This window comes from Takifugu rubripes, chromosome 14 (genome assembly GCF_901000725.2).
Source record: "Takifugu rubripes chromosome 14, fTakRub1.2, whole genome shotgun sequence".
Classification (NCBI taxonomy): domain Eukaryota; kingdom Metazoa; phylum Chordata; class Actinopteri; order Tetraodontiformes; family Tetraodontidae; genus Takifugu; species Takifugu rubripes.
Window position 1 is genome coordinate 7336477 of NC_042298.1, and position 23382 is coordinate 7359858.

At 42.6% G+C, this 23382-nt stretch overlaps 2 protein-coding genes across 2 annotated transcripts; one reads left to right on the plus strand and one right to left on the minus strand.

Annotated features, from left to right (window-relative positions):
* Positions 1-624: 624 nt before the first annotated feature.
* On the minus strand, positions 625-3900 carry LOC115252492 (piggyBac transposable element-derived protein 3). The gene is made up of 4 exons (XM_029847818.1): positions 3823-3900; positions 2942-3166; positions 2667-2804; positions 625-2496 (listed from the first exon to the last, which is right to left on the minus strand). The coding sequence occupies exons 1-4, from the start codon at positions 3878-3880 to the stop codon at positions 938-940; spliced, it is 1980 nt and encodes a 659-aa protein (XP_029703678.1). The 5' UTR covers positions 3881-3900; the 3' UTR covers positions 625-937.
* A 117-nt stretch (positions 3901-4017) lies between these two features.
* On the plus strand, positions 4018-4973 carry LOC101065719 (glyoxalase domain-containing protein 5-like). The gene is made up of 2 exons (XM_003979322.3): positions 4018-4323; positions 4405-4973. The coding sequence occupies exons 1-2, from the start codon at positions 4018-4020 to the stop codon at positions 4540-4542; spliced, it is 444 nt and encodes a 147-aa protein (XP_003979371.2). The 3' UTR covers positions 4543-4973.
* The last annotated feature ends 18409 nt before the right edge of the window (positions 4974-23382 follow it).

Here is a 23382-nt window from a genome sequence, read left to right on the forward strand (position 1 = left end):
TGTTCATCAGAACTTAAAAATTGTAACGTCACTAATATGACAGCAAAGATGGAAACTTTCTAAGTATTATTCTATTATCCTTTTATTATCTTATGCGAGATTACAGCGTCTGCCTCTGAGGATGAGTTGTGTTTGTAGTGAGTTTGCTATGGAATAAGTACATTTCCCAGCAGGTTTATGACATGTTTGTGTGTTCAGTTCAGTTTGCAGAGGAACATATTAGGAGACACAGGACAGTTTTGTTTGAAATAGAAGCATTGTGGTAAATTCCATCAGCTCCACTTATCGGCCAGGTTATGGTACTGCAGCAATACCAGCCGCCAGCTCTTCGCACGGAGCCTAAAAAGGTGTCCATTTTCTCCCCGTGGTGTCGCCAACGCTGAGCTTAATACAGGTCTACACAGGTGTGATGGTCAAACTTTAAAACCTCTTAAGACCCGAGCTCTTGTTTGATATGCAATTTTTATTTCTCTTTGCTATTTGGACTTATTGGAACCCAATAAGTATAAAAACTAAGCATCATCTTTTGACATGATGTAGTTTTAGAGAAAAATGATGGCCACATATGTGTACACTCGGTCTGAATTACCATAAAGCACAATAAAATCAATAATACAGTTTTTGTGTAATATAATGAAAAACTCTTTATTTACATAGTTTTGAACATGTTTTGAACAGGTTATACTGTAATGACAATAATAACACATTATTAATAACACATACAAACATAGTTTTGAACCTTTTTTGAACAGGTTAGACTGTAATGACAATAATAACACATTAATAAGACATACAAACATAGTTATGAACATGTTTTGAACAGGTTAGACTGTAATGACAATAATAACACATTAATAACACATACATAGTTTTGAACATGTTTTAACATCACAGCCCAAAAAACAAAACAAAATAACACATCATATGTCTGTCACATCTATGTATGAAATTCTAAGAAACAGTTGCGCTCGGTTTGTAAGCACAAGAACACCTTGCAGGTCACACAACGCACTCGGGTTCTCCCTGTGCAGCCTGCTGCTCTGCATCGTGCTGCATTCTTCATGTTGACCATCTCTGGGAGATGTGCATTAGCCCTCCTGCGGACAGACACATGGGGCACTGCCATCACTGGACGTTTTTTCCTTTCTAACGAGTCATCTTCTCCCTCTGACAGCTCTGGAAAGTCTGCATCATCTTCTTGGCTATGATGCTGGGCCAAGAAGGTCCTGGCCACGTCAATGCGGAACTCCAGGAACTGCATGATGCTCTTCCTTGGTGCACCACACGTTGCCAGATCTTTCCGATAGAGTAGCCAGCTGTTGGCTAAAGCCAGATCTGTAAAGTGCATTAGCATCCTAAATGTCCACTTCTTAGTACGGCTGCTCATTCGATAATAACTAATCATTCTGTCGATCAGGTCAACTCCACCCATTTTGAGGTTGTACTCCCGAACAATGCATGGTCGGGAGACAGACACATATTTTTTTTGTTTCTTGTCCCAGCGCTGGCAGGTGTCTTCAGGCTGTGTCCCATGAACAGCAGATATCATTAGAACTGGTTTGTTGTCAAACCACTTCACGACACACAACTGTCCATCTTTGGTAGAAACTTCTTTTGAAGTACCTCTTCCTGAATTTTGCATTATTTTATCGGTAGGTAACTTCTGCACTGCTGCAGTGACCCGGTTCTTCATTACTGTACCAGTAATGTACAGCTCCTTTTTCAGCATTTGCTCCGCACCTTGGATGCTTGTGAAGAGCTGGTCACAATACACTTTTGTGCCACGATGCAGAGTTTGACACAGACGAGACATTACTAAACTTCCCAAACCCAGACCCTCTGGTTCTTCGACCTGCTCGCGCAATGCAGCTGAACCTTGATAGAGATCAAAGTCCAGCACAATCCCATCTGTTGTGGCACAAACAAAGTTCTTTATGCCAACAGGGTTTGGCTTCATTGGCAAATACTGCCTACATGGACAGGTTCCTGTGAAAGGAATCATCTGTTCATCTATAGATACGCATTCAGGCCGAGTCTGAGACCTGCAGCCTTGCAAAATCCTATCCAGGAAAGGTCGCACCTTCCAGAATTTGTCCCGCTTCCTCAGGTCTTCCGGCACATCATCATCAATTAGGACTTTTAAGGATTGCCTCAGTCTGAAGAATCTGTCCCGAGTGAATCTTTCAGTGATAGGAGTGACACTGAAGGATTTGGACCAGTACATTCTTATTTTGGGGTATGGGACACAGGACATCAGAATACAGGCACCAAAAAAATGGTAGACCTCATCTACTGATGTTTTGAGTAGGTCCCCACTCCTACTCAGTGACATAGCGTTTGTGCAATCTGCTATGGTTTTCATTAAATCTTGATCTATATACTGTTCCAAATAGCTCAGTGGGGTCCAGCTATTTCGGTCATGCTCAGTTTCATCCTCATTCTTAAACTCTACTAGGTTTGGCATCAATGGAGCTGCCCTCCAGCGCATTCCACGTCCTGCACAACAAGAATTAAAATACAAATTGTGCTTATTGCGAAGTGACTCACACAAGCAATTCACTGAGGTGTATTGGTGCATAACATAGTTGAATCTGAGTGAACATTTATATGAAATTTTATGATTTGCCTTCAAGGCATGCCAAAATAAGAACCATTATTATTATTACCTTTATAAGATTGTCCCTGAGGGCTTGGTCCTGTTGTTGGCTCTTCTGGACCATCATTTGAGCCATCAGCCTCATGCCGAGTTCGACAGCTACTTCTGGGAGTGTTGGATCTGGCCGCGCCATAGCCTGAACCTGTCCCTGAATGTCAGCAAGTGTTGTGAATTGGCATTTTGCTAGAAACAATGAATGGTGCGGTACCTTTATGTACTCCTCTAAAACATTAACTTAGCCCTAAAGCCCTAAAATAAACAAATATCCACTAAGTCTTGGCTAACCATTATCTTCACCACGGAGACGTTTACGTCCCCTGCTCTGTTCAGTGGGCTGTGGAATGGGGTACTCATCACCACTGCTCTCATCCTCACTGCTGCTTTGCTCCTGAGGTTGGGGTTGATAACTGGCATCCAGGATGTCATCATCATTGTCAGACAAATCTAAATCTGACGTGTCTCCATCCATTGCACTGAGTAATTCCAGTGCTCTTTGCAGAGAAAAACGATCTGGAAATAAAATTGTTGGTTTGTGAGGAGATAGAGATTTGAAGAGTGAGAGTATTTTGGCAAGTTTCATGGCGAGTACCACCAATAAGCGACATTCTAGAGTTTGTGAGGACAAATAACTGTTCTGCTTCTGTGAAAAATCATTCCAAATCAAACATAAGACAAATGACAAACTAGAATTTTTATCTTTTAGAGTAAGGGGGGAGTATCGGCATATTTTATTGTAATGGAAATATAATCATTATTTGTTATGAATGAACAAAACACCTGGATGACCACACAATGAACTTTTATTAGCGTCATGGGATTGAAACAGTGCCGGTGCTTCAGTCGTGCTCTTCGGAGGTTTCTATGGCTTCGGTTGTCCACCAGATATCCCCATCACTGAAGTCTCGAAGCTTTGAATCTTTTTCGACACAATTGTTAGGAAAGTGGTGAAGTGGTGAAGCCTCAGTGCTTCGTGAGGCTTCACCACTTGCCCACCCCTAAAAATAACATTTTCGGTCCCTCTGTACACATGTGTACATCAGGTTTAGCAGCATATTACATCAATACTTTTACTAAACTTTGTCAAATTTGTATGCCATAGCAAACTTACAATGCTTATATGCAAATCTAAACAAGAATAAGCCATTAACTTTGACTGGACTTCTTACCTGGTCGATATTTTTGTTTGGAGTTGCTACCGGAATTTTCGAACGTGTTCTCCGCCATTTTGAGTCACGGTATAGTGTAGTACTCTTCTGACACCACTAGGGGGTGGTGTAAGTATCCACATATGTGGCCATTAGGCCCCAGTTAAGCAGAATTAATTACTGTGGGAAATCTAGCCCAAAATGTGATGTCCACACATGTGTAAAGCTCTGGGGTTTGGCCAGCAGAAGTTCAAACTTCACCAGCTGAACACGTGTCAGGCTGAAGCAGCTGCTGGTAGAGGGCAGACTTTGGGTGTTCCATTTTTGTCCTGCGGCAGCGAGGAAACACATTTCTTGTGTTTTAAGGGAAACCGTAAAGCTCTGGGGTTTGGCCAGCAGAAGTTCAACCTTCACCAGCTGGGGCAGGAATTTGAGCCCAAAGCAAAGCATCCAACTTCAGGCTCCGCTGACCTGTGTCTCATAACCAGAACCCCTCTGGCCCAAGTAGCTGCACATCTGAAGGTATTTGACCCACTGCCACCACATTTCCTGGGTGATACTTTGAGATAAAGTCCACTCGGTTCATTTACGGTGTTGTTTTAGGCCTGTGGCGTTGAGATCGAGGAGGGTCCAGTGGAAAGGACTGGAGCTGTGGGCACCATCACCTCCCTGTACTTCAGGGATCCAGACCACAATCTCATTGAGGTGTCCAACTATATGCAGCCATCACAGGGCTTCTAATGGGACTTTGGCTTTTACACAGAAATGTCTCCAACCACCAGACTGTTTCTTTCTTTTATTTCTCAGAAACAGACAATTACTAAATAGAAATTCAAATACAATTTACTGTTTCAGGATCAGTTTTCATCTGAACAGTGTAGTTTAACGAATTTCCAGAGATTATGTTAAATTACTATGTTTGACGAACGAGTACTTTACTAAGTAAAATAATGTACAATTCTCTGTATCAAGTGCCAATTATCAGGAGTGTAGATTAAAATTGAGTCAACTGTTGGAATTTTTTAATGAATATGTATTTTTTGACACGCATTCATCTGTTTAGATCTTTTGTGGTCGTTTTTGTTTTTTTCTGAGCAAAAATGGCAGAAAACAGTTTAACTTTTAATTTCTCAAGACATACTGATCAAATGTATTAAAAGTTGAATCCAAAGTTGTTGAACTCTTCATTTATTTCAGTATCAAGTGTGTTTAGTAATGATCTCCCACCAGAACACACTCCCAAAATGTATCATCAGTGATCTTATTAATCTGTCACTAAAATGCGAAGCTGAGCAAGTCCAAACGCTTCATTTTGCTGTTCATCAGAACTTAAAAATTGTAACGTCACTAATATGACAGCAAAGATGGAAACTTTCTAAGTATTATTCTGTTATCCTTTTATTATCTTATGCGAGATTACAGCATCTGCCTCTGAGGATGAGTTGTGTTTGTAGTGAGTTTGCTATGGAATAAGTACATTTCCCAGCAGGTTTATGACATGTTTGTGTGTTCAGTTCAGTTTGCAGAGGAACATATTAGGAGACACAGGACAGTTTTGTTTGAAATAGAAGCATTGTGGTAAATTCCATCAGCTTCACCTATCGGTCAGGTTATGGTACTGCAGCAATAACAGCCGCCAGCTCTTCGCACGGAGCCTAAAAAGGTGTCCATTTTCTCCCCGTGGTGTCGCCAACACTGAGCTTAATACAGGTCTACACAGGTATGATGGTCAAACTTTAAATACAGAAATAATTCATTTGATTGTGTATTCAAAGCACCTTTGTCACAGCACCTTTTGAAAGGTTAAAGATCAAAGTAAATTTGTTTAATAAGGGTCAGAGCCTTAGCAGCAAAGCTCCAGAAGTTAACATTTAAACATTAGTTAAACAAAATCAGCTAAGAGACAAACAAAAGAAACAAGCTCTAACATGGTTCAAGTCAACGTTGAAGTAAAAGGGCTGAACGGCGCCTTCTACGAGGTGAGGCGCTGCTAAATTTAGAGATGATCTCAGCAAAAGCACCTGTATACTTAATATTCACTAGCTCACAGCTGCCATTGCACACACTTGTTAGATCAATACTTGTTAAGAATTTTAAACTTATTTAACCACGATGTGTTTGAATGTTGTCAATACTGTGACTGGTTCTTTCTCTTTAGGCCCAAATCAAGTCCATTTCTGAAAAGCTACTGGCAGTAGTTTATGAAAACAAGTAAGTTTAATGTTTTTTCTTTATACATCTTAAACCTCTGGAGTGTATTGATGTATTATTAGTTTTGATTATTGACATATATTATCTATAGTCCACAGGAGGAAGTTGAGGTGTATTGCGACTCTGTGCGGCTGCCTCCTCCAAATTTTTCCTTTAACGTGGCTGTTGGAGATGAGGTGGAGGTGAGAACTACCAGTATAACTGATGATTCAAGGATGACTCAGGTCTGGTAGTTGTAATTTACCAGTTTTTATGTCCACTGTCTCACAGGTTTTCTCCAGGCTCAGTGATCAGGAACCATTTGGCTGGTGGCAGGCACAGATCAAAATGATTATAGGAGAGGTAATTCAGATGTTGCTGCAGAATCACAAGTCCTTACTCAGAAGCTGGAGTGGATTATTTTAAAAAAAAAGCACAAAAAATAATTCAGCTTGACTGATAATTATTCATTTACAAAGGGTTGGTAATAAAAAAGCTTCCTTTCTTACACTTTTCCCAGTGGTACCTGATTGAATACAAGGATGGATTCCAGGAGTTCGTCAAATCAGGGTCCATCAGGAATCAGAATAAGAACACTTTCTGCAACATAGAAATGCTCGTGCAGATCTTCTGGTCAGAAGAACCAACAGTCAGACTGCAGGTGAGTGCTCAGAGCGTACGCTCCACATAGGTCTCACGAAGAATTTCACAAGCAGATGTGAAAGTGCTGGCTTTGACAGCTGATCCATGTCTTCCTCTGCCTGGCCATTTAGAAGGAGCAGTGCCATGCCCAACCAGAGACCGAGGATAAGGGCTGTCAGACTGAAGCCGATGACGGTCACCCAACGAAATGTTCTGGTCCCAGCGAGCAAAGGGCCCACGCGACATTAAACAGCAGCTTGCAACACCAGAACTGTCCGAGCAGTGAGGCCCACGGCGGTCAGCCACCAGACTCCGGTGAGAATAAATTAACCCATAATTCACATGTGAAAGCAATAGAGAAGATGATGACGATCATGACGATGGTGATGATGGTGTTTCTGAACAGGCGAACACACTGAAGAACTGTGGCAATCCAACGAAGACCAGCCGGTCTGGACTCTGAAATGTAAGTATCTGGCTTTGTTGTGAAATGAATGCAAGTCACAGGAAGGTAGAAAATTCTGAACACTAACAGACTTTTATAAAATGTGTTCTAGTTGATCCCAAGCCTCCAAAGGCCAGCAAATCCGCCCGTCGTCGTCGTCGCAACGGCCAGCGTCAACTGCGTGATTACACAATGGATGATGAGTACGATGACGAAGAAATTAGGATGACCCCACAGGGACTCTGCCTATTCAGATTGTTTGGCAGCCGATGGGTGGCAATGGCCTAATCAGTTTTTCTTTTTGAAATATTTCCTTTTTAATGATCCATTTTTTTCGTGAACTTCATGAATATTTGTGATATTTGTGAGTAAAATCTGAATATACGCCGGTGTTTTGACACGATTTGAGTCAATTTGGAGAAATTCAAATGCAATAAAAGCCAAACCTTAATTCTTTTAACCCCAATTCTTAGATCTCGAACATTATATTCTTATTATATTAAAGATAAACCTTTGACATAGAATATTTAAGCGCAAACTGACAAACAGAAGATAAGTGCCATGCCTGTAAATGACCGCACGGGAGCGCATTTTCTCCAGAATCAATGGCACTGTTTGTCAAAGGGAGCCCTGAGAAATATCAAAATGTCTTAGTCTTAATTTGTTTCTTTCAGTTCAATTCATTTCATTCAACAAAATAATCTTTGTCTTATTAAAAACAAAAAATAATCATAGTACATTGAGATCTTTTGTCCCCCAGAATAAAAGACAATAAAATACTTTAAACACATTCAGTTATATAGCAGAATTCATTCACAGCTTATAAATAACCCAACGTGTAATTAAAATACAATTACAAACTAGATATACACCGAAATATATACATTATCATTTTGGGATGTTACATAACCCAATAGTCAAGTGGTAGTCAACGTTGGTTTAGCGATATGACTTTCTGTAAATATGACTCGACTCTGCAACATCGCGTGGACACCGGGGGCAGTGCCGCTGGATTGGCAGACCGGGGTGGTAGTCCCTCTTTTTAAGAAGGGGGACCGGAGGGTGTGTTCAACTATAGGGGGATCACACTCCTCAGCCTCCCTGGTAAGGTATATTCAGGGGTACTGGAGAGGAGGGTCCGCCGGATAGTCGAACCTCGGATTCAGGAGGAGCAATGTGGTTTTCGTCCTGGGCGTGGAACAGTGGACCAGCTCTACACCCTCAACAGGGTCTTCGAGGGTGCATGGGAGTTTGCCCAACCAGTCCACATGTGTTTTGTGGACTTGGAGAAGGCATTCGACCGTGTCCCTCGGGGGATCCTGTGGGGGGTTCTCCGAGAGTATGGGTGAGTTTGGTCCGAATTGCTGGCAGTAAGTCGAACTCGTTTCCGGTGAGGGTTGGCCTCCGCCAGGGCTGCCCTTTGTCACCGATTCTGTTCATAATTTTTATGGACAGAATTTCTAGGTGCAGTCATGGTGTTGAGGGGGTCCGGTTTGGTGACCTCAGGATCGGGTCTCTGCTTTTTGCGGATGTTGTGGTCCTGTTGGCGTCATCGGCCCGTGAACTCCAATAACACTGGATCGGTTCGCTGCCGCATGTGAAGCGGCTGGGATGAAAATCAGCACCTCCAAATCCGAGGCCATGGTTCTCAACCGGAAAAAGGTGGAGTGCCTTCTCCGGGTCAAGGAGGAGATCCTGCCCCAAGTGGAGGAGTTCAAGTACCTCGGGGTCTTGTTCACGAGTGAGGGAAGAATGGAGCGGGAGATCGACAGGCGGATCGGTGCGGCGTCCGCAGTAATGCGGACTCTGCACCGGTCCGTAGTGGTGAAGAGAGAGCTGAGCCGAAAGGCGAAGCTCTCGATTTACCGGTCGATCTACCCTCACCTATGGTCATGAGCTTTGGGTAATGACCGAAAGAACAAGATCACGGGTACAAGTGGCTGAAATGAGCTTCCTCCGTAGGGTGGCTGGGCTCTCCCTTAGAGATAGGGTGAGAAGCTCTGCCATCCGGGAGGAGCTCGGAGTAGAGTCGCTGCTCCTCCGCGTTGAGAGGAGCCAGATGAGGTGGCTTGGGCATCTAGTTAGGATGCCCCCTGGACGCCTCCCTGGTGAGGTGTTCAGGGCATGTCCCTCCAGTAGGAGACCCCCGGGAAGACCCAGGACACGTTGGAGAGACTATGTCTCTCGACTGGTCTGGGAACGCCTGGGGATCCCTCCGGATGAGCTAGAGGAGGTAGCTGGGGAAAAGGAAGTCTGGGCTTCTCTCCTTAGGCTGCTGCCCCTGCAACCCGACCCCGGATAAGCGGTAGAGAATGGATGGATGGACTTTATGTAAATGTGAAACCTGCTGAGAGGTTTTGTTTGTCTTCTGAGTCTTTCGGTCTTGGTGCAGTTGAAATTGTGGTATTTTCTGATTCAGGCCTTGTTTGCTGGATTTGCCTCCCTTTGTGTGGACGGCAGAACCAGATCATAGTCAAAAGCAGGATTTGTCTGCCCCTGTTGGTGCCTCCTTTGAACTTCCTCGAAGATTTGAAGCACTTTTAAAACACAAACACAGGAGCCAACAGCTTCAGTTGCAGGGTGACACCAAACTGACACTGAGCGTGATCAAAAATAGAAAAATAGATCATCTTTGATTTAGGAATAATTCCCACTCTGAAGGAACCAATGTGGCCCGTTTCGATCTTCGTACAGTCAACCACCGTGGACGTAATGTTCTCTGGGGAGGCCCCATCACAAAAACTCCATCCACCTGACCAAGAGTAATGCCGCTGGAGCCCACACTGAAAAATGATCAGTATGACAAACATTCCCCTCACCTTGTTGCCAAGTTTGGCATAAAGTTGGTTGTGGTGAGTTGTGTCTGCTTCGCCTGTGGGGTTTGCCGAGGTTACAGCAATTGGGCCCACCTGCAGAAGAAGCAGTGTCTTCATACCATCACAAAGACTTTTTGCAGTGTTGAATCTGATGATCGTTCGACTGTTACCTCTTTTTCTTCTCACCTGAGGTATGTGGCCACAGTGCAGTCTGGGTTCCTGATAGCAATGCTTTGTGGAGTCCCTATGTGCTTGGCAGCGTCCCCCAAGCCAAAGATGTCCATAACTAGTTAACTAACTAGTTCTTCTCCCGGCGAGGATGGCGCTTCGGACAGTGGGAAGGTGTCTGTGGAACTTTCAGAGAAACCATGCTAAGGTACCATAGTTCAATGTTTTAAGGAATATGTAGATATATATATATATATTTATATTTTTTTTTTTTTGAGTGGAACTCTCGACGTTCACATTATGTAAGTGGACAAAAATCGGTCGCCTGCAACCAGAATTAGAGGATTTCTTCAGCGCAGATAACTAATAACGGTGAAAGTATCGGGGGAAATTTGAAAATTAATGTCGTATAAAGTTGATCAATTATTTTTATACAAGGATAGGAGCAGATATGTGGATACTGACTGCAGTACTTCCTTTAGCCACTGAGTGGCGTTGTTGAGCTAACACCCTTTTTACATTCTTGACATCTACAGTATATTTAAGGCGCGCAATTTAATCATTGTTTCCTTTATAGACAGTCACTGTCAGAGGTTTCAGGTTGAAAACGACCAGCCCAGTTGAAGTGAGCCATTTAGATCATTTAGTTCTAACCGTGCAGAGTGTGATGAAGACGCATTTTTTTGACACGCATTCATCTGTTCAGATCTTTTGTGGTCTTTTTTGTTTTTTTTTGAGCAAAAATGGCAGAAAACAGTTTAACTTTTCATTTCTCAAGACATACTGATCAAATGTATCAAAAGTTGAATCCAAAGTTGTTGAACTCTTCATTTATTTCAGTATCAAGTGTGTTTAGTAATGATCTCCCACCAGAACACACTCCCAAAATGTATCATCAGTGATCTTATTAATCTGTCACTAAAATGCGAAGCTGAGCAAGTCCAAACGCTTCATTTTGCTGTTCATCAGAACTTAAAAATTGTAACGTCACTAATATGACAGCAAAGATGGAAACTTTCACAGTATTATTCTATTATCCTTTTATTATCTTATGCGAGACTACAGCATCTGCCTCTGAGGATGAGTTGTGTTTGTAGTGAGTTTGCTATGGAATAAGTACATTTCCCAGCAGGTTTATGACATGTTTGTGTGTTCAGTTCAGTTTGCAGAGGAACATATTAGGAGACACAGGACAGTTTTGTTTGATTTAGAAGCATTGTGGTAAATTCCATCAGCTCCACTTATCGGTCAGGTTATGGTACTGCAGCAATACCAGCCGCCAGCTCTTCGCACGGAGCCTAAAAAGGTGTCCATTTTCTCCCCGTGGTGTCGCCAACGCTGAGCTTAATACAGGTCTACACAGGTATGATGGTCAAACTTTAAATACAGAAATAATTCATGTGATTGTGTATTCAAAGCACCTTTGTCACAGCACCTTTTGAAAGGTTAAAGATCAAAGTAAATTTGTTTAATAAGGGTCAGAGCCTTAGCAGCAAAGCTCCAGAAGTTAACATTTAAACATTAGTTAAACAAAATCAGCTAAGAGACAAACAAAAGAAACAAGCTCTAACATGGTTCAAGTCAACGTTGAAGTAAAAGGGCTGAACGGCGCCTTCTACGAGGTGAGGCGCTGCTAAATTTAGAGATGATCTCAGCAAAAGCACCTGTATACTTAATATTCACTAGCTCACAGCTGCCATTGCACACACTTGTTAGATCAATACTTGTTAAGAATTTTAAACTTATTTAACCACGATGTGTTTGAATGTTGTCAATACTGTGACTGGTTCTTTCTCTTTAGGCCCAAATCAAGTCCATTTCTGAAAAGCTACTGGCAGTAGTTTATGAAAACAAGTAAGTTTAATGTTTTTTCTTTATACATCTTAAACCTCTGGAGTGTATTGATGTATTATTAGTTTTGATTATTGACATATATTATCTATAGTCCACAGGAGGAAGTTGAGGTGTATTGCGACTCTGTGCGGCTGCCTCCTCCAAATTCTTCCTTTAACGTGGCTGTTGGAGATGAGGTGGAGGTGAGAACTACCAGTATAACTGATGAATCAATTAATTCAGGTCTGGTAGTTGTAGTTTACCAGTTTTTATGTCCATTGTCTCACAGGTTTTCTCCAGGCTCAGTGATAAGGAACCATTTGGCTGGTGGCAGGCACGGATCAAAATGATTATAGGAGAGGTAATTCAGATGTTGCTGCAGAATCACAAGTCCTTACTCAGAAGCTGGAGTGGATTATTTTAAAAAAAGCACAAAAAATAATTCAGCTTAACTGATAATTATTCATTTTCAAAGGGTTGGTAATAAAAAAGCTTCCTTTCTTACACTTTTCCCAGTGGTACCTGATTGAATACAAGGATGGATTCCAGGAATTTGTCAAATCAGGGTCCATCAGAAATAAGAACACGAACACTTTCTGCACCATAGAAATGCTCGTGCAGATCTTCTGGTCAGAAGAACCAACAGTCAGACTGCAGGTGAGCGCTCAGAGCGTACGCTCCACATAGGTCTCACGAAGAAGTGCACAAGCAGATGTTAAAGTGCTGGCTTTCACAGCTGTCAACCACATGTGATCCATGTCTTCCTCTGCCTGGCCATTTAGAAGGAGCAGTGCCATGCACAACCAGAGACCGAGGATAAGGGCTGTCAGACTGAAACCGATGACGCTCACCCAACAAAATGTTCTGGTCCCAGCGATCAAAGGGCCCACGCGACATTAAACAGCAGCTTGCAACACCAGAACTGTCCGAGCAGTATGGCCAACGGCGGCCAGCCACCAGACTCCGGTGAGAATAAATGAACCCATAATTCACATGTGAAAGCAATAGAGAAGATGATGATCATCATGACGATGGTGATGATGGTGTTTCTGAACAGGCGAACACACTGAAGAATTGTGGCAATCTGACGAAGACCAGCCAGTCTGGACTCTGAAATGTAAGTATCTGTCTTTGTTGTGAAATGAATGCAAGTCACAGGAAGGTAGAAAATTCTGAACACTAACAGACTTTTATAAAATGTGTTCTAGTTGATCCCAAGCCTCCAAAGGCCAGCAAATCCGCCCGTCGTCGTCGTCGCAACGGCCAGCGTCAACTGCGTGATTACAGCATGGATGATGAGTACGATGACGAAGAAATTAGGATGACCCCACAGGGACTCTGCCTATTCCGATTGTTTGGCAGCCGATGGGTGGCAATGGCCTAATCAGTTTTTCTTTTTGGAATACAGTGATCCCTCGTTTATCGCGGGAGTTGTGTTCCAAAACTAACACGCGAAAAGTGAAATCCGTGAAGTAGTCAGCTTTATTTTTTATTTGTATTTTACAATGCAATACTGAACTATAGAATGAAACCAAAAATCAAAACCTGTTTTAAAGCCCAAAATTTGTTTCAAACAATAATTTTAATATAGTAATACAAGGTTGGAAACATTGTCACTCGCGTATTTCCCAGTCCCAGCTGTGCCTCTTCGTCCTGACTCCGCTCCGCTGGAGCGTCTGTTTCTACTGGAGGCGCAGGAGTCTTTCTCCCAGAGAAGAACATTGTTATGGGTAGTTGTTGGCGCTCTTTCTTTTTCTGAGCAAGAAGATTTTTATAAACGGATATGCCACCTTCGATTATATTTGAGAACTGCAACGAACGACTCGCAAAAAAAAAATCCGTGAAGCAGCGAAGCCGTGAAAGATGAAACGCGATATAGCGAGGGATCACTGTATTTCCTTTTTAATGATCCATTTTTTTTCCTGAACTTCATGAATATTTGTGAATAAAATCTGAATATACTCCGGTCTTTTGTGATGATTTGAGTCAATTTGGAGAAATTCAAATGCAATAAAAGCCAAACCTTAATTCTTTTAACCCCAATTCTTAGATCTCGAACATTATATTCTTATTATATTAAAGATAAACCTCTGACATAGAATATTTCAGCGCAAACTGACAAACAGAAGATAAGTGCCATGCCAGTAAATGACCGGAAAGTGGCGCACTTTCTCCAGAATTAATGGCACTGTTCGTCAAAGGGAGCCCTGAGAAATATCAAAATGTCTTAGTCTTAATTTGGCTCATTCAGTTCAATTCATTTCATTCAACAAAATGATCTTTGTCTTATTAAAAACAAAAAAAACAATCATAGTACATTGAGATCTTTTGTCCCCCAGAATAAAAGACAATAAAATACTGCAAACACATTCAGTTATATAGCAGAATTCATTCACAGCTTATAAATAACCCAACATGTAATTGCAACACAATTACAAACTAGATATACACCGAAATATATACATTATCATTTTGGGATGTTACATAACCCAATAGTCAAGTGAATAACAATTACCCAGGCCACAAAACCCTTAACGTTGGTTTAGTGATATGACTGTAAATGTGAAACCTGCTGAGAGGTTTTGTTTGCCTTCTGAGCCTTTCGGTCTTAGTGCAGGTGAAATTGTGGTATTTTCTGATTCAGGCCTTGTTTGCTGGATTTGCCTCCCTTTGTGTGGACGGCAGAACCAGATCATAGTCAAAAGCAGGATTTGTCTGCCCCTGTTGGTGCCTCCTTTGAACTTCCTCGAAGATTTGAAGCACTTTTAAAACACAAACACAGGAGCCAACAGCTTCAGTTGCAGGGTGACACCAAACTGACACTGAGCGTGATCAAAAATAGAAAAATAGATCATCTTTGATTTAGGAATAATTCCCACTCTGAAGGAACCAATGTGGCCCGTTTCGATCTTCGTACAGTCAACCACCGTGGACGTAATGTTCTCTGGGGAGGCCCCATCACACAAACTCCATCCACCTGACCAAGAGTAATGCCGCTGGAGCCCACACTGAAAAATGATCAGTATGACAAACATTCCCCTCACCTTGTTGCCAAGTTTGGCATAAAGTTGGTTGTGGTGAGTTGTGTCTGCTTCGCCTGTGGGGTTTGCCGAGGTTACAGCAATTGGGCCCACCTGCAGAAGAAGCAGTGTCTTCATACCATCACAAAGACTTTTTGCAGTGTTGAATCTGATGATCGTTCGACTGTTACCTCTTTTTCTTCTCACCTGAGGTATGTGGCCACAGTGCAGTCTGGGTTCCTGATAGCAATGCTTTGTGGAGTCCCTATGTGCTTGGCAGCGTCCCCCAAGCCAAAGATGTCCATAACTAGTTAACTAACTAGTTCTTCTCCCGGCGAGGATGGCGCTTCGGACAGTGGGAAGGTGTCTGTGGAACTTTCAGAGAAACCATGCTAAGGTACCATAGTTCAATGTTTTAAGGAATATGTAGATATATATATATATATATATATATGTGTATATATATATATATATATTTATATATTTTTTTTTTTGAGTGGAACTCTCGACGTTCACATTATGTAAGTGGACAAAAATCGGTCGCCTGCAACCAGAATTAGAGGATTTCTTCAGCGCAGATAACTAATAACGGTGAAAGTATCGGGGGAAATTTGAAAATTAATGTCGTATAAAGTTGATCAATTATTTTTATACAAGGATAGGAGCAGATATGTGGATACTGACTGCAGTACTTCCTTTAGCCACTGAGTGGCGTTGTTGAGCTAACACCCTTTTTACATTCTTGACATCTACAGTATATTTAAGGCGCGCAATTTAATCATTGTTTCCTTTATAGACAGTCACTGTCAGAGGTTTCAGGTTGAAAACGACCAGCCCAGTTGAAGTGAGCCATTTAGATCATTTAGTTCTAACCGTGCAGAGTGTGATGAAGACTGAAGAGAATTGTCTTTATTTTATTAGCATGTGTTGTACCATGTTTCTGTTTTCTGTTATAAGCACTTTAGAAGTTAGGAATAGTAGAATGTTTAATCAGTGGAATAAAGATAAGCAGTCAGTTGACCCTTCCTTGACATGAATGTTGTTTAGACAGTTGGAGCCAGGAGGAGACAGTCAGAAGGAAAGTGGTAGACCCCCATCGTAAAACGTGACAGAATAGTTTACTGGTGTTGGTAAGTTCCTCGGCAGGAATGACCTCTGACCTGACCTGACCTGGGCCAAGGGATAGTTAGGCGGTCAGACTTCATGCCCTGACAATTGACTTTGTTGTTGCTAGGGTTATGAACTGGCCCAGAGCTCTGTAATATTTGTATCTTGAAATAATTTTATTGTAAATACATTTTGAAATTGGCATTTGTTTACTTGAAGTCTTCATTTAAAGAACACGCGGATTGGCAGTGACACACGAGAGGTACTGCGATCCAACAATTTGGTGACCCAGACGTGATGAAGACAGAAAAGACATCTGAGGCAAAGAATTCAACAACGGTCACTTCGGAGGACAACTGACGACAAAGGGATCCCTAATAAAAGGTAAGCAGACACCTGTTTAATCAAAGCTCTGCACATTGGCAATTTCCAAAAATTTGTCGTCACTGTCAATTGAAGTGTCCTAGTTATAAATTCCATATACAAATATTGAAACGACTGCAGTAAGTACGGTTAGAGTCCGGAAATTTGAACGGTTAGAGTCCGTAAAGTTGAACGGTTAGAGGCCGGAAGTACTGTTGAAAAAACAGGGAATAGACGGTTAGAGTAAACCGGAGCTAGTAAAGTGCTGTATTGCTGTACACACAGCACTGTATATGAAAAAGATTTGGGTTGGGACTCGGAGCGCAGTTGACGGGACGGACACTCCCGACGCTCGAGATTTGTGTTTTTGTGTGGGTTGGAAAAGTGCCAGAGTGAACGTGAATTAAAAGGCTCTTTGTCCTTGGGAATTAACCCCCAGAGTGGAACCGGACCAACGAAGTTTGGTCTAGAAGCTTGTTTCACTGAGGCATTGAGTTGACCGTTGGAGTCATTCACATTCAATCTCACTTGGGAGCATAGTTAAAGATGGAACTAGAAAATGGCAAAACGTGTTGGGATCAGGGACAATGTTCTCCCTATCCTTGGTCTGTGGAAGAACAGTGGAAGTGGACTCTTGATCAGGTGGTGAGTGGCATGAAAGAAGAGGACAGGGAGAGAGAATTGGATGCAATAAAAATGTTGTGGAAGGAAGATCAGAAGCAGAAGACACTTCCCCCTCCAGAGGTGAAGGTTAATTTAGCTGAAGCATTGTGTAAGTGGGAGTCAGAAATTCACACTAGATTACAAGATCATTTGGATAATCCAAAATCCAAAGGTTTTATAGCAGGAAAATCATGGCAAAAACAGGGTAAGGAGTTAGAAGATAAGCGTCGAAGGATACATGTTGTGGCTGTGGCATGTGCAGCGGTGCACTATTGCAGATCTATGGGGGTTACACGAGTGCCCAATGTAGAGAAGCCTCCATCAGAAGATCCAAACCAGACACTGACACTTAACACCACTCTTTACCCATCATTACCTACTACCTCTTCCCCACCCCCATATCATTTGCCAGTTTTGACTACTAATAGTGGTCAGTTAGATGTGGACAGAAATGAAGAAATGCAGGAGTTACGTGAGACAGTGTGGGACCTTCGGAGACAGGTTAGCAGGATCAAACAGAGACAGGAAGAGGTTGAGGATAGCTTGGGAAAATTTGAATTTAGAGAGAAAGGTCAAGTGGTTCGCCCTAAAATCTCCCAACAAACTATATTTAAGAAACAGGACAGGCAAAAATCTGCATTAAATCTCTTTAAAAGACTTAACAATCAAACAAAACAAGCGAAAAGAGTTGATCCCTCAGGAGGATTTGCCAGGGCTGAGCGCAGGGAGGAGAAGGCAAGACTGATTTATGGCAGTGATAAAGAGGAGAGCGAAAATAAGACAGACACCCTCAAACTTCCAGCTACATTTATTGGAGAATCGGATCTTCAGGAGCCCGTTGAAGCTCAGACAAAATTATATGAAAAAGACCCAGCTTCAAGTATGGAAAATTATGAATCAGAATCAGGGGAAGAGAGTAAGTGTGAGTACAGAGGTGTACCGTTGACAGGGGCCATAAACAATGAGGAGGTTGGTCAAACAGGAATACACACAAGGAGTAAGGGGCCCGTTTCAGGACTGCCGCAGCTACAGGCCCCTCTGATACAGAAAAGAGGAGGACGGGAACCAGTATATGTTCCGTTTGCTATCACAGACATTAATTGTTTGGTGGATAAGATGCCCCCACCTGCAGAGGGAGGCGGCAAGTGGATGTCTACCCTTTTCAGTTTAACACAGAGCATGCAGTTGGCGATGGGAGACTTTAGAGGAATTTTAGGGAGACAACTGTCTCTCTGGGATTTGGATAAGGTCGAGGTAGCAGCAGGTATTAAGGACAGACCTAATGCTGCACGTTTTGGCCCATGTGCAACCAGGGTTGGTGAAGCTATGAGACAGATATTTCCAGTATCTCCAGGAGCAATGCAGAACTTAAGATTTAAGTGGGAGGAAAGTGAGTCAGCACATGGATTCCTTGCGAGGTGTAAAGAGGAATGGATGTGTGCCACAGGGTGCCATCCTGGCTCAGACAATCTACACACCACTTTGTTCCGTCAGGCAATAATTTTAGGACTTCCACAGTCAGTGAGAGAAGCCATGGAAGGAAATCCTGACCTTCCAGGCAGCACAGCAGATGTCTGGGAGAGACATCTTTCTCACCACATCAACACATTTAAAGTTAAACAACAGGGAAAGAAAGAGGGGGTGATGACAGCGCAGGAACAGCTCCTAAAAATGCAGTTAGATGAAGCACTGAAAAAGCTTAATGATAAACAAAAGGAAGAGAAACAGATGGTTCAGCAGTTTTCTCGGCAGGTGCAGCCAGATCAGTTATGTCCGCAACAGGATTTTGCTCTGATAAACCCGTATTGGGTCAGTCCAAGGGGAGGCATGTGTGGGAGACATGGCGGGCAGGGATACGGCTTGATAGGCGGGTACTTAGGCCGAGATCAGTGTCACGCCTGCAAAGGGTATGGTCATTGTCAAAGGGACTGTCCATATCGCAACTACCCGGAGGTACCAGGCAGTGTTCCACCATCTCATGGAATTTATCACCGGAGCCGATCTCATCTGACACCGTCGAGCTTGTGGGGTTCTCAGGAAGCCCGGAGAGACTGCCGTTTTCGGTGCCATTAGTGACTCGTTTTGCCGGACAGACTGTGTTGCACCCTTTTTTGATTTCACCACATTGCCATATCAACCTGTTGGGACGAGATCTCCTTGTGAGGACAGGAGCAGCTATTTTGTGTGGAGATAAAGGTCTTTTGGTGCAATTTCCTAATGGAATGAAACTGAACTGCTGTATTTCACACCAAGGTGTGAAGGGACAAATGCTGATGAGTCCGACACCCTCGCCAGAACAGGGGGTGTGGGCGGACATTTATTGGGGAGAACTTGAGCCTGAGACCTCACCTGGTGTCAGTGTTGTGGCATTGTTTCAGAGCTGGAGGTCCTGGTTGTCGATGCTAAGTCCTTTTGCCCCGCCAGTTGATCCCTATCATGTCACCCTATTTTACGACCGTGGGAATAATGAGGTCTATCAGGATGCGTTTAGAGAAAAGTTACAGGGAAATTTCTGGATGATTACATCACCGTGTTTGTGTGTTGGGCCTGAGGGTGTGGCTGCGCAGGTCGACTTTGCTGAACAGAATGAGTGGTATGAGAGACTGTAAAGGAAATGTTGTCATTTCTGGGTCTCACGAGCTATAGTAGACATTTTATTCCTACATATTCAAGAAAAGACTATGCCCCTACGTGCAATGGTGAATGAACAGGGAATGCGTGATTTGGCAGCTCGGTTAACATGGACAACTGAGGGAGAGAAAGCGTTCATTGCTCTTAAACAGGCACTCAATACAGCTGCAAATTTGGCAGTTCCAGATTATAAGGATACTTTCTCTTTGGATGTTTCTGAAGGAGAACATACAGCAAATGGTGTTCTCTTTCAGAAAAAAGGGGGTGACAGGAAAGTATTAATGTATGAAAGCATAATACTGGACCCCTTTGAAAACAGACAGCCACCATGTGTAAGGCATGTAGCAGGGCTAGCAAAACTTTTACAGAAAACAGCACATTTAGTGATGGGTCACGCTCTGACAGTTCTTACAACACATAGCGTGGTATCACTGGTTAGCTCAGCAGCATTCACCATGACCTCACTTAGACAGACAAGGATGGATAAGATTTTAACTGCACCACACATAACATACACGCACGAAGGGATCAACATGGCAGATGGTATGGGAGAGGGTGAACCACACAGATGTGAGGAGAAAGTGAAGAAAGATGAAAAACTTAGAGTAGATCTTAAGGCGGAACCGTTAAAGGATCCAGACGAAGTATTATTTACAGACGGCTGTTGTTTCAGACACCCACAGGAGGGGCTGAAAGCTGCCTATGCAATAGTTAGAAAATTAGAAGAGGATTTTGAGGAAGTAGAAACAGGAAAGATAACAGGTAAAGAGTCAGCACAACTTGCAGAATTGAAGGCAGTTATTAGAGCGTTAGAAATATCAAAAGGAAAGAAAGTCACTATTTATACAGATTCAGCATATGTAGTGGGAGCTATACACTTAGAACTTTGTCAATGGTTGCGGGCAGGTTTTAACACAGCATCAGGCTCTCTTATAAAAAATGAGGCAGATATGAGGCAATTGGCACAGGCGCTCATGGAACCAGCGGAGGTCACAGTCGTAAAATGCAAAGGTCACAGCAAAGAGAACTCTCTGGAGGGAAAAGGTAATGAGGCGGCCGATCAGGCAGCAAAGAAGGCTGCAGGTTATAAACTAAGTTACAATTTGTTGATGGCAGGGAAAACAGTTTACGAAATTCTTCCAAGATACGACAGGGAAAGACTTGGTTGTGATCAAGAAGAAGCTTCTCCACAGGAAACAGTTTGGAAGGAAAAGGGGGGCAATGAAAGTTGAAGGAATTTGGCGGGGCCCAGACGGCAGACCTGTTCTCCCGCTCGGTCTGGTAGATGCCGTTCTGGAAGAGGCCCACGGCCTGACACACTGCGGGAAACCACGAATGATGCAGAGAATGTTCAATATGCAAACACTTTAATGTAAAATCAACAATTCGACCACATGAGGGCAAGTTTCCATAGCAGGGCAAGAAAATTCTAGATTTCACTGATATGATAGACAGGGTCAATGGGTTCCGATACCTCTTGGTGGCAGTGGATGCATACACTGGCTGCCCAGAGGCGGTTCCCGTAAAAGCAGAAGATGCAAAAAGTGTTATTAAATTTTTGATTAATCCGACACATGGTTTCCCCAAACAAATTAGGTCTGATAATAGAACTCATTTTAAGAATAAAGATTTACAAGAAGTAGAGAAGGCGTTAGGCGAAGGTAGAAAGAATGAATCAAACACTGAAGAGCAAAATTGGCAAGATATGTGCTCACAGTGGAATGAAATGGACACAGGCACTTCCAATTGCCTTGATGTCAGTAAGAAGCTCTGTTAAGCTCCCGAACAGGATTCACCCCCTTTGAGCTCAAGCGGGGTGTTCCCTTTCTGGGACCAGGAGCAGAAAATCCATAGGCCAGCCCAGCACTTGTATGAAATATAAATTGTTCAACTAAAGACGACTTTCTCAGTTTTCTCCCAACAGGCAACCTCTGTAACCACAGCCAGTGAGGATCCAGGAACTCAACACACAGCTGAGTGGGTTCTTCTGAGCGTCATCAAGTGAAAGTGGTCAGAGCACAGGTGGACTGGTCCCTTTGAAGTTGTAGAGTGAACATCACATGTTAACCATAACATCCTAACATACTAACACCCTAACACATTAACCCTAACTCTGGTATCACTGGAATCAATGTACCCCAGCAGATAATCCACAGAGAACGCTTGGACGGATCCAGGAAGATCCAAAGAGGATGGCACCATGATTAAACTTCTATTATTCTTGATTACAGCAAAGGGAACGGTCGATGAATTGTTATATTGGCCTAGCGTAGGCTAGGCCAAAAGGGGGATTGAAGAGAATTGTCTTTATTTTATTAGCATGTGTTGTACCATGTTTCTGTTTTCTGTTATAAGCACTTTAGAAGTTAGGAATAGTAGAATGTTTAATCAGTGGAATAAAGATAAGCAGTCAGTTGACCCTTCCTTGACATGAATGTTGTTTAGACAGTTGGAGCCAGGAGGAGACAGTCAGAAGGAAAGTGGTAGACCCCCATCGTAAAACGTGACAGAATAGTTTACTGGTGTTGGTAAGTTCCTCGGCAGGAATGACCTCTGACCTGGCTATCTGGGAAGATAATGGAGAAGAAGGACTGCACCAACACCAAAGGAGGCTGGAAGAAGAAGATGGGGTCATCCAAGAAGAAGGACTGGATTGGAGTGAATTAGCATCAATAATTTACATATATTGTTCTATAAAAGACTGGGCCAAGGGATAGTTAGGCGGTCAGACTTCATGCCCTGACAATTGACTTTGTTGTTGCTAGGGTTATGAACTGGCCCAGAGCTCTGTAATATTTGTATCTTGAAATAATTTTATTGTAAATACATTTTGAAATTGGCATTTGTTTACTTGAAGTCTTCATTTAAAGAACACGCGGATTGGCAGTGACACACGAGAGGTACTGCGATCCAACAAGACATATTTTTTTGACACGCATTCATCTGTTCAGATCTTTTGTGGTCTTTTTTGTTTTTTTCTGAGCAAAAATGGCAGAAAACAGTTTAACTTTTCATTTCTCAAGACATACTGATCAAATGTATTAAAAGTTGAATCCAAAGTTGTTGAACTCTTCATTTATTTCAGTATCAAGTGTGTTTAGTAATGATCTCCCACCAGAACACACTCCCAAAATGTATCATCAGTGATCTTATTAATCTGTCACTAAAATGCGAAGCTGAGCAAGTCCAAACGCTTCATTTTGCTGTTCATCAGAACTTAAAAATTGTAACGTCACTAATATGACAGCAAAGATGGAAACTTTCTCAGTATTATTCTATTATCCTTTTATTATCTTATGCGAGATTACAGCATCTGCCTCTGAGGATGAGTTGTGTTTGTAGTGAGTTTGCTATGGAATAAGTACATTTCCCAGCAGGTTTATGACATGTTTGTGTGTTCAGTTCAGTTTGCAGAGGAACATATTAGGAGACACAGGACAGTTTTGTTTGAAATAGGAGCATTGTGGTAAATTCCATCAGCTCCACTTATCGGTCAGGTTATGGTACTGCAGCAATACCAGCCGCCAGCTCTTCGCACGGAGCCTAAAAAGGTGTCCATTTTCTCCCCGTGGTGTCGCCAACGCTGAGCTTAATACAGGTCTACACAGGTATGATGGTCAAACTTTAAATACAGAAATAATTCATGTGATTGTGTATTCAAAGCACCTTTGTCACAGCACCTTTTGAAAGGTTAAAGATCAAA